Source organism: Cyprinodon variegatus, unplaced genomic scaffold (genome assembly GCF_000732505.1).
Source record: "Cyprinodon variegatus isolate N-32 unplaced genomic scaffold, C_variegatus-1.0 Scaffold350, whole genome shotgun sequence".
NCBI classification, from domain to species: domain Eukaryota; kingdom Metazoa; phylum Chordata; class Actinopteri; order Cyprinodontiformes; family Cyprinodontidae; genus Cyprinodon; species Cyprinodon variegatus.
Genome location: NW_015150803.1, coordinates 390136 through 402694, shown reverse-complemented (window position 1 = coordinate 402694; position 12559 = coordinate 390136). Strand labels below are relative to the sequence as shown.

Sequence of the window (12559 nt, the reverse complement as noted above, 5' to 3'; positions counted from 1 at the left end):
CTGGAAGGCTTTTCATTCTAACGTGTGTCCATACCTGACATATAGCTAAATAATGATCATCCTAAAGATCTGCCAAAGTGAGGGAGGCATACAATAAAGAGACCAGAGAGAAAAACATAACTGGAATGGTGACTTCAGCAGTTGTTAAAATGGTCAACACAAACTATTTCTAGATCATAAAATTACTTTTGCAAAGACTTTTAGTCATTCATGCATGGATCAGTTCAATGTAAGTTCACTGCAAATACTTCAAACCAGAGGTCCATTTCACAAAGCAGGTTTAACAAACTCAGACTGAAATCTGCAACTCTAAACTGATCGACCCTTAAGTTGGGAACTCTGAGTTTTCGGTTTCACAATGGCTGCTATCAATTAGTTTGATCAAATATAAGTAGGTCCACACAGAGTTAAGCGCGTGTGTAACACGTAAGAAAAGCCATTATCAGTGGAGCACTGGTTAGATGAGTCACCATGACAACAGGCAACAGGAAGAGCCTATTTCACCCCACTGGAACTAGAGATTTTAATGCAGAAATTAAAAAAAAAGGAGAATGTGTTTAAAAGACAAAAACAGGGCTACAGCTACAAAGGAAAAGAAGATGACGAAGGAGAAGATTGTTACTCAAGTTAATGTGGAAGTCTATATGAAGTTTTATATATCTAGAAATGTTTACACATTCAAAGTGACCGTTTTGACATTTATCAGCTTGACTGAATATGTATTTATATCTGAAATACTTGACTAATAACTTTGTTCTAATATATAGAGCCTAAGGATCATCATCATGCATCCCTCCTCATGTTGATTCAGCCCTTTTTTTTTTTTACACAGAAAACACTAAGTGGCTGTATGCAGCCATGCTTTGGTTGTTATCATCCCAATAAATGTTTGTTATTAGCAGCTATCGATCCAGAGAATGGCTTCAGATTGTGCCAGTAGGCTCATTAGGTTGTTATCATCGAGTGAATCCTAATCCTAAAGTAATTCCTTTTACTGCAATGGAATTAATAAATCTATCCATTTGTAATCTCAAATTAGTTTTAGTACTTCATATACTTTAAATATAACTTAATAAAAATAACATAATCCGCATCTCGATCATATTAAACAAACCAAAGAAATAAAAATCTCTCATCCTGTCACCGAGTTGTAGAATCCTCTCCCTATAAATACTAATTCTCTGTAAAAAAGTGTGGATCATTCTTTAATAAGATCCTATCAGTTGTTTTTAAAACCCAATGTATTAAACGGACCTAGTGAATAATATATATTTTATGCACAAAACTACGACAAAAATCTGATAAAACAGCATGATTTGCTAAAAGGAGACAGAGTAAGTTTAGTGAAGAAAACCAGCTACGGACCAGGTTAGCTCTGAGGAGAATGTTACTACGGTGACGAAAACAGGTTGAAGAAACTCTCTCAGGTTTAGACAACTTACGAGTTTTCAATAAACCTGCTTTGTGAAACGGACCCCTGGAGTTTCTTCTACCAGTTTCAACAATAACTGATGAAAGAAGCTTACCGATACTAACCCTTTAATCAACCCCGTTTCGGGTTAGGCAGCGATAATCGATCAAGACTGGTTCCAAACCTTTAAATTGTTCCAGAATAGTTACATTTCTTATTTTTCCTAGTTTGGATGCCCAGTTGGCAGCCAGAAACAGATCCATAAAATCAGCAAAGAAGAATTGGCAGGAGTGTGTGCGCAACCATCTGTCGAAATGGTGGCTTAATATTACGAGATTATATTATGCAAGGGGCGGCACACAGCCAACATCATTAAACACCAGCTAATCATCTCTGACCAACTGCATTAGTGTTGCGAGATAGATTCCCTGAGGGAATTTGTTCCTCTTCTAAATTCGTAAGGATCCGTTTGCAGGGAGTTTGGACCTTTTATATGCTTTCTTCTTCTTACTTTACATCTTAACTGATTCCCTCCTTATTTCCTATGCCTCCTGAATAGAATGGAAAGCGGTTTAACGTTGACCTGCTGAACTTATGAATAATTTCAAGGGCAAAATCACTGATTACTTATTTCTGCTCATTTGGAATCAGTTTTTAATATTATAAATCCAACAAACTGCGCAACATAATATGAAATCCAACTTTCCTCTGTCCACAAAAGTAAAACATCACTATTTCCACGTCTAGTTGAGTAGAACTGAGGCGCAGGAAACAATACTGAGGACATAAATTGTGAAATCTTTTCTGCAGCGCTGCTTTTATCTCCAGCTCAGACAATCTTTCAAGCACTGCACTGCAGCCAGAATCAGTTTGATGATAAAATAAAATTGTCGGTGGCTGTGGCATCACACTGAATATATGTAAATATGTTTAATAAGGTTTTAAACAATAAAGCTCCATGTGTAAATGCTACTGATCATATGGGAGTTCAAAGGTTTGATATTTATAAGTTGAAAATAACTATGTGGTCATTTATAGTGATGTTCAGACAAACGTAAACGATCGAAATGTGCCAGTTAATTTATAACATGTAAACTTTCATGATTTTTCTGCTTAAAAGAATCGAAATAGATAATCGAAAAGAACTGGACTGAAACAATTGAATCACAACTGGAATTGTTCCAACGATGCCCAACTCTACTCTTAAGCCCTGAATGTATACCCAGCTGTACATAAAAATATATATCACGTTTTTTTTTTCGCTGTAAAGTAGATCTTAGATTAAACAGAGGTTCTTTATTTCAACATTGCACCTGTAACTAGAGCAAATTTAGGTATGATGCTAATTAGCGACACTAGACATCTAAAGCCCCTCTCACACCTTGACTATTTAGGCCAGCGTATGACTGACGTAAAAAAATAAATCTGGCAAAAATGCTGGCATACGTTGGATAAGTTATGGTTGAGTTTTATATAATTATTGGCACAGTGAAGCATGCTGAAACACGCTGGCACATGTCGAGATGCGGCAAGAACATATTGAGCATGCTCAAAATTTCCAGATATTTTCCAGCTTATGCTCATACGTGGGGCCTAAGTTACAGGTAAAATATCTGATCGTTGACATACTTTAAGGGTAAGTTACTCATAAGTCGTGGTTTTCAGCTTTTCCAAAACCCATGAGTAATGTGTGCATACTGTAACTTAACCGTAACTTATCAAGAACTTATCTCCAACGTATCTGACGTGTTCCAGACAACCGCTGAATGCGTTTCCAACGTACAGCTACTGTTTAATGGCGTATTGGCAGCGTTTTGGTATGAAAGGGGGTTCATAGGAGGAAACTGTCAGTTCTCCTCCAGACTGCATCCCCATCATAGGGTGAGCGTGAAGGTGAGTGTGATGGATCCTCCCTGCGTTCACACCCATGGCCAACAAACTTCCTAGCAGATCTGATGCTGAATCTGCTGCGGCTGCGAATCCTCTTTCTTTCTTTTTGTCTTTTTCTTTTTATTATGTTATGCATAAGCAAGGCTGACGGACAGTTCTGGACTCGTTATGAATACTCCATGTACACGCCAAAAATTGAAAAATACATGGAAAGTTCAGCGTATGCCAGCGTTTTAGGAGATTCTGGGACGTCAGGCATTCACTGGCTAAAATCGTCAAGGTGTGAAAGGGGCTTAAGGTACAACACAGTTCATAATATCAGTATGTTAATTATTAACATGTTTTAGAAAGTAAAAAAGCTATAGAGTCAAAACATATTTATTTGAGTTGAAAAGTTTAGTATCGTGACAACCCTAATTCCTTGTTTATAATCCTGTTTCAAATTGCCCTAATTTGTGGAAACTTGACTCACTGCACAGGAGCTGTAGGGCCTTTCTTTTTGCAATAAAACTAAAAAGTGTTTGAAATAGAACAATGTAAAAAATTTGATCCAAGACGTGTGTTTTTTAACTACTTTTTATGTCCATTTTTTTTTCCAATTTAGGAGAATACTCTAAAGTATTAGCTGTTCTTTCCTATTAACTGCAAAACCTTTTTAATTAATATTAATAAAGCTGTACTGTCTGGATTTAGAGTGAAACTGATACAAAGCTAGTTAGATTCAGCCGTCCATAAAGAACTGAAACAGTTTTATCACCTCCATCCCAGCCTCTTTGCATTTAACTCAGAAATCATTTAAGATTCTGCTGAAGTATTTAGAGCCATTACTGACTAAGTCTCATCATATTACAGATGAGACTTAGTCTCTGGATCTGAGAGCTCTCAGGTCACCAGACAAACCTTAAGAAATAGGGATTTTTCAGTTAGGACAAACCCTCCAAATGTGGAACTCGATCCATCACTTCTTTTCAGTCTCCAGCCGTGTAACTCTTTGGTTCACTGCTGCTTCATCACAGCCCGATCAAATGATTGATCGCCTCTTCATCACACTATCAAGTTGGAAAAGGCCTGATAACAAGCTGCTTTGATTCAGGTTTGCTGGAGGAACAGAGATGTGCCCGAACATTGCAGGACTAACGGGCCAGTACCCTAAAACTTGTAGACATAAAACTGGTTCAACTAGGGCTGTCAAATTTATAGAAACTCAAACCTGTTATCCAGATACAGTACAAATTTGGTATAATACAGATACTAAAGGCTAGTGTTGTATATTTCTGCTGTTGTTAATTGTAGATTAATGGATTATTTAAACATTAAAAGAAAAACACCACAGAGAAACTTTCAAATATTGTCAAACTGTGTCATATTTGGCTTCTTTATTGAGCATTATTTGCAAACTTATATAAGTATCATCTGCAACTCTGTTGAGATAGAATGTTTCATGTTGAAATCGAAAAATAGTTTTATTTATTGACCAAAATATTTTCACACCTTTGTTTATCATCACACCATTTTTTTAACCCCCATGAGATCAAAATTCTTGGGTATCAATTACAGCTGTATTCTTAAAAAGATGATTTTCCAATTCTAAACTGAATCCTATTAACTCCTAAATATAGATTTGTATGAGTAAAAACCTATTTTTTCCAAACAATCCCTATTCCACTGTCCTTACAGCTGCAATTGACTACAATAACCGTCATAATTTTCTGTTGAATGTTAATATAATACTAGTATCAATATGTTGCATAACTACAGACACACAAATCATCGAACAGCTAAAAATGTCTTAATTACAGCGATCCAATTTGAGATTGGATTAAAATTGGAATTGAAAGGATTCTTAAAATTTGAAATTATATCCAGCCCAATGTTGAGTTTAAAATATCAGTATCACGGCAACCCTAGGTCCAACATACCGGAACCAAATGGCTAAATTAACTTCTGAGCTTACAGCCACGTTCTGCAGAGTCCCGCCTGCTGATGACCTCATTACTTGATCAAGTCTGTAAAAGCAGAGACACGGACCCTCGAGGGACTGGAGTTTGAAACCGGTGCTCTAAGTTGACCATTTTCCCCTTCTAATTTTACAACAAATCTGTATTATCTTTGTTTTTTAATGAGTAGTTTTAAAGGTTGCTTGATTTTACTTCTGCCTTCTGCTAATATTTTAATAAAATTGACTAACTCAGATGTTCAAAATATTGGGCTTTATAGCATCAGCAGCTTTAACTGATACAAGGGATAAATATGAGGAACATAATCTCATAGTGTCTGATAAGTATGGTGGAGAATCAGTGGTACTGTGGGCCTGGTTCTCTTCTAAAAGCCTTAAGCACCTCAATACAAAACATTATTGTAATTTTGAAGTCCAAAGATAATAAGTAACTAGTGTCTCTCTAGTAAAGAATAAGTCATTAGATCATTCAACAGGATAAAGATCTGAAACATATGACCAGGTTAAAAAAAGAAATGATTCACCAGACACTCTACATCCATAACAGCAGGAATCTAAATGCTGCTGTATTAGTATAATTTGGTTTTTGTGAACATAACAGTTGGGACAAATCCTTTTTTTTTTTTTTTTTTTTTTTTTTTTAAGACATAGAATTGTTTTGCTGATTTAATAAAATTCCCAAATTAAAATGGCATTTTCCAAATGTAACTTATTTTTTTAGACAATTGTTTTACACATTTAATAACATTCCCACATCAAAATGGCAATTTCTAGATGTAACTTTAATTTTTAGATATTTATTTATTTATTTATTTTTTTTATCATTATTTATTTATTTTTTTTTACCTACACCTTCACTAGGGGCACCCATTTTAAAACATTAAAAGTTTAAATAAATAACTTTAATTAAGATAAGTAAATAAAAGTACGAATGTTTTCATTAGATTCTATTTTATATATAAATGGGGAGATTTGTATCCATTACCACTAAAATAGATGGGATGACCTGCCTTAAAAAGTTATGTGAGCACAGTATAGCTAAAGGAACATCATTCTATCAGGATTATTAGGATTATGTCTCCAGATATGCCAGATTAAGAATCAATAATAGATTAAGTGCAGGTGGGATGTATTGATGGAGCATTAATCCTGCAGACTTTTAACATTCAGCCTCTGCTGTCGGACAGTACAGCCACCTACAGGTCCAGTTACCCTGCAGCTTCACCCCATAATAATATGCTAAAATAAAAACAGGATAAACAGCCGAGCTGCAGAGAATCTCCTCCTGTATCGGTGGCCAAACCAGCCGGTCCACAGCAACTTGGGACTGCTTCTTAAATGTCCGATAAAACACAGCGATAACATTCAAATATTTAGATTTTAAATGAGTGGACTGAAGGAAACCAGAGGAACCGCAGCGAGCTGTAAAGATGATTTTAAAGAAAATGTAGCGGGTTTGTTCTCCTCACCTGTTCGCTAATGCGGCGGAGTCTCTCCGGCTGATGCTGCTACTGACGCCGCCTGGAACAGTCACCCTCCTACTGAGCCGGAGCCGGGAGGTGGAGCGCGCGCCGGACGGTTTGGCGCAGTGCTCGAAAGGCTTTCTGGGAAATGTAGTCTTTAGTACTGCAAAAACACTAAATGAATGTATTCCAACTGGTAAACTTAGACTTAGACTAACTTTATTTTCGTTTTGTATAGACAGAGTGCATACAAAACGAATTTTCTTTTTGTACAGCTCTTATGACATTTCTATTTCTTAAATTTCAGTAGTGATCAAATGTAAACATGTTGATCAAATTTAACATAAGACTGTGATATGATTTACAGTATTTCCAACATTCAGTGCTTTTTATTATTCAAAATTCAATAGTCTGATGGCAGTGGGGAAGAATCTGTTTCGGGACCTGCATCGGATGCTTCGAAGCCTCTTCCCAGAGGGCAGCAGGGAGAACAGTCCATGGTGGGGGTGTGAGGGGTCATTGATGATGTTACGGGCTCGAGACATGCATCGCTGGGATGAAATGTCTTTAATGGAGGGAAGAGGAGCCCCGATGATCCTCTCTGCTGTTCTCATCACTCTCCGAACTTTCTTCCAGTCTGAGGCGCTGCAGCCTCCACACCACACAGTGTCCCACTGTGTGGCTGGTCAGAACGCTCTCTATGGTGCTTCTGTAGAAGGTGGTGAGGATGATGGGGGCAGGTGGGCTCTACTCATCCTCCACAGGAAGTACATGTGCCTCTGTGCCCTTTTGACCAGTGAGGTGGTGTTTACTGTCCAAGTGAGGATGTCTGTGATGTGCACCCCCAGGAATTTTGTGCTGTTGACCACGTCTGCAGCTGAGCTGTTGATGAGCAGTGGAGCGAGCTTCAGCTAGTTCTTCCTGAAGTCGACGATGATTTCCTTCATCTTCTCCACATTCATAATCAAGCTGCTATCTCTGCACCAGTCCACCAGCTGCTCCACCTCCTCTCTGTAGTCCTGGTCGTTATCGTCTCTGATGAGGCCCACCACCGTGTTGTCGTCTGCAAACTTCTCGATGTGATTGGTGGTGAACCTGCGGACGCAGTCATCTGTCATCAGGGTGAACAGCAGGGGGCTCAGGGCGCAGCCCTGAGGGGAGCCTGTGCTTAGACTGATGACATCAGAGGTTTTCTGTCTGACCCTGACTGACTAAGATGTAGTTTTAACTCAGATGTATAAGTTTGCAATTATTTTGATCCCTTTCTGACCCCGTACTATGGAGTCGGTCCATTGGTTAGGTTTGCTTTGTTCATTTTAACAGATAAACTGAGTCAGGACAAGCATCATTGAGGAACAAATGATAGAATATCAGATGATTAAAGCAATGAATCATTACTCTGATCTAAGCAACATTGACTTTTCAGCTCAGTACTGACAGGAGGCGTTCAAAGATAAGAGCAAACATTGCAGCAAGTTACGCCTCAGGCCCAAATAGGGCTGAAATTTGCATGGTTTAGTTGCAACACAGTGGCGGTTCTAGACCAAATTTACCAATGGGGGAACAGAAAAAAACAATAACAAACACAAAAAATGAAATAATAAAGGGGCAAAAGTGCACCATTTAATATATTAAGTGAGTCACAAAGCCAAGGCTGCAGACTTCTGATTTAACTGATAAAAATACAGCTGATTCTATATTAATACGGCCAGACCTTAAAGCTGACTGTAATTTCTAACAAAATGTTAAAGTGAATTATAAAACTGAATATTAAATTGATTCAAGGGACATATCAGTTATGGTCCCTTCCACCACTAAAAATGTATTTAGAATTATACAACAAAAACTGATTTAGAAAAGTACGAATTTCTTAAAATAAGTGTATTTACCCTTTATTTGAGCAGGCATTGAAGATTATAAACCAAAGGAATGAATATTTTTGCCCCTAGAATGAGATAATTAGATATGAGGCTCTTGAAAGAAGATTGCGTGAAGTGGATTTTTTCTCTTATTTTAAATGTAAATAATCATTTTCTGTTTCAATATTTAGATACATGCTGAAATAAAAGGAAAATACACTCAATTTTGAGAAAAAAACAACTTACAGATAAACCGATAAAAACACTGTCTTAAAAAAAAAAACATAAATCAAATTAATTAACTTAATATAATAAATTGCACACTGTGGAGTAAAACAAAATTACTTTATATTATTTATTTATTTATTTATTTATTTATTTATTTATTTATTTATTTATTTATTTATTTATTTATTCATTTATCCATTGTTGTTGTTTTCTTAGATTTTATTTGTGTTTGTCCGTTCTGTCTTCAGGGCATTTACAAATGTTTATTTTAAAAACAAACTCCTCCCACATCGCATCGTGAAGACTTTTTGCCGGATCATACACCGGTTAATCCTGAAGGAGTAGACGCTAATTGCGTTTATGTCGAATGTACTGATGAGAAATCGTGACGTTAAAAAAATACTTAAAAAATACATATACTTCAATTTATGTTTTTCTTTCTTTGATTATACATATATTATTTACATATAAATATTTTTGACCAAACAAGAACTTAAATTTGCAGAATTATTTCGCGAATCTGCAGTTCGAGGCTTCAAGCTACACCTACCTGAATCAGTGTCATTGAGAAACATGGCGGCCTCCACGGGAGCTGCAGATGCTGCTGGATCAGAGCCTACAGGTCCAGGTTCCTCGGTTCCTAGCATGGGCAGTCCAACGATCCAGTACAGCCTGGTTCTGGAGCATCTGATCGGGGAGAAGAGGCCCGTTAAAGAGCTGAACCCCGCAGTTATGGGGGGTCTGCCGGTGCCTCCCAAAAGCGAGGAGCAGAAAATGATAGAAAGGGGAATGGAGAGCTGCGCCTTCAAGGCTGTGCTGGCCTGTGTTGGAGGTAAATACATTAAACTTAAATAAAATGTTGATATTAAATTGATTTCCTACCAGTTACCTTGCTATAATATATAAAGCTGATTGGCTAAAAGAAAATAGCGAATAATTTATGTAGGGTGAATTGACTCATTTAGGGTTTTTTACGTTTAAACATAGTCCTATGTCCTCTTAAATAAAATCGAGAGCAATCAGTTAACTTCAGAATTAATCTACTTTGAAAAAAAAATTCAATAATCTGTTATTTAATCTCAGTTTACATCCAGCTATTCTGTGAAGGCCTCAGAGGTTTGATTGAAAACATTATATATTTTTTTTAAAGGACATCATGATGATCAAGTTTAAGACATACATGATAAGGATGCATCACCACTATATAAGCATCAGATCAGTTCTTCCAAATAATCTTTCAGAGCTCAGAGGCCAATGGTAACTAGCTTTGCATGGCACAGATTGGAGAATGGTCACAAATTTGCTCTTTAAGGCAGAATAAGATGAGAATCCTTGCTTGTTCATGAAAAAATAATAATACTATGAATGTGGTGGAAGATCTACTCAGATTAGAAAAAAACTGAACCGTACAGTCTTGACTCTTAAGTGCCAAGAAAAACACCCACACCCTAAAACAATGGTGGTTGCATTATGCTGGGGGACTATTCGCTATAACAGCTGGTCAGAGTAGATAAAAAGATAAAAAGGTTTTAATTTTTACTTTTTTTACTTTTAGCTGTAGGTGATTTTACTCCATCCTTCATCTTATACCGGTATGCACTATATAGGGAAAAGGATTTAAGGAGGATAAACACTCACTTCTACATTTCTGTGTGTTCATCATTAGCTGCAGTGGTTCTAGTTTAGTCCCATTTGAATAAAGAGCGTTTCTCTTTCCACAGGGTTTGTCCTCGGAGGAGCGTTTGGCGTGTTTACAGCCGGTATCGATACCAATGTCGGCTTCGACCCCAAGGACCCCCTGAGAACCCCGACCGCTCGAGAAGTCCTTAAAGACATGGGCCAGAGGGGGATGTCTTACGCCAAGAACTTTGCTATCGTGGGCGCCATGTTCTCCTGCACCGAGTGCATCATAGAATCGGTGAGCAGCATCGCTTCCTGGTTCGTCCACTTATTGAGAACGGACACAGGTGGTGACATTCTGTCTCACTATTGTTATGTTTGGTATATTATCATTTCCAGCCACATAGTTTACTAAGATATTTGATCATTGCTATTAACCAGCGCCCTCTGCTGATTGGATTTAATATTACTCCCACTTAAAATTCAAATGCAAATAAAGGGAAAAGAACCTCAACCTTTGACCTATAGTAGAATTTACTGATAAAATTGAACCATCCTTGTTTTATATCTGTTTGCTCTGCAGCACAGAGGTAAATCAGACTGGAAGAATGCGGTGTACAGCGGCTGCGTGACCGGAGGGGCTATAGGGTTTCGTGGTAGGTCACCTCGATGCTTCCTTTCCACACAAAGCTCTGTTTCTGTCTTCCAACCGTTTCTCTTTTTCTTCTGTCCTTATTGCAGCCGGTCTGAAAGCTGGGGTCCTCGGATGCGGTGGATTCGCTGCATTCTCTGCAGCCATTGAGTATTACTTACGATGAAGAGCTGTGGAGCAGCCGTATGGACGAGAACCTTTTTTTTTTTTTTTTACATGGACCTGCTGCTCCGGAACCCAATATAAAGAAAGGAAAACGGATTAACTTTGGCTTTAGTAGCACCGCAGGGACCTGATCAACACTTATAGGGGATATTCCCCTGTTTATTTGTACAGAATCTCACAAGCAGAGACTTCTGCACCCAGGTTATGGTGATGAGGCCACCGCTGCTCAAGCAGCGCTGTTAAGTTACAGGTCTGTTGTAGGAATTAACAGGATGTCTTCTGTAGGATTATTTAAATTAAAACATTTATTTTCAATAAGTAATAAATGTAATAATTCCTGCTTTAAACTCACAGTAAAAGTTGAAGGAAATCAGAAATTCCTAAAGCTTCCTTCAGCAACTTGGGACCTGTGAACGTATGGCTGCTTTAAAGGCTGCAGTCAGTTTGCTCCTAACTGAATAAAAGGAGAATAATCAGGTTTTATATCATTGTTGGGATTTTATGTTCAATGCCCATCCAGGTAGGATGTCACATTAATGTTGTTGATTTATTTTCTGTTCTGTTCCCAGCCAGCTGGGAATTTATATTTCTGTTACTTTAAGATGTTTATTGCCCTCCCCGATAGGTGTGGTAAATATCTTATTTAATCAGATATTATTTCGGCTGTTATATATTGTTTATGAACACACACCCTACTAGCTGTGTGTTAGAACAATAAATGAAAACAAGCTCTAATGATGGTCAAACAGTTAATTCTGCACATACAAGGAATAAATTCACAATGCAAATCCATGAGGTGAATAAAACATTATTTGGCCAAATAATGTTTTATTAAATTATTTCATTAATCAAGAACCAAAAACCTTTATTCAAATGATTCTTTACCCTCTTTGAAATAGCTAGCAGCGAATAGACATCAGGATTCCACTAAATGACTCTTGGTCATACTTGGTAATCGAGATGTAATGAACATCTGAGGAACACATGAACACTAGTATTATATCAGTGTTCAAACCGTTAGTGAAATAAAGCTTGTCCAAGCTTCAACAACAGCTCAACACATGTTTCTGTATGGCATAGCATAGCATGCAGTCCATCCTGTTTGCTTTGAATTTACTCATCAGTAAACACGTGAAATGATCAACATTATGAAAAGACATTGTTTTTTTTCGGTACGTAATTATGCCAGACCTACAAACGTTTTTTTTATCCATGTCCATTTGGGAAGTTGAGTTTCATCCAGCCATAGCTCAGCAGTCAGGTCACGCTCGCTCTTTGTCTCATAGGCTGACATCCAGGCAGGCTTCTTATCCA

The 12559-nt window shown here is 37.5% G+C and overlaps 1 protein-coding gene across 1 annotated transcript; it reads left to right on the top strand.

Moving 5' to 3' along the window:
- The first annotated feature begins 9364 nt into the window (after positions 1-9364).
- timm22 (translocase of inner mitochondrial membrane 22 homolog (yeast)) lies at positions 9365-11807 on the top strand. Its single transcript, XM_015385847.1, has 4 exons — positions 9365-9640; positions 10530-10726; positions 11012-11084; positions 11170-11807. The coding sequence occupies exons 1-4, from the start codon at positions 9382-9384 to the stop codon at positions 11244-11246; spliced, it is 606 nt and encodes a 201-aa protein (XP_015241333.1). The 5' UTR covers positions 9365-9381; the 3' UTR covers positions 11247-11807.
- Positions 11808-12559: the final 752 nt, after the last annotated feature.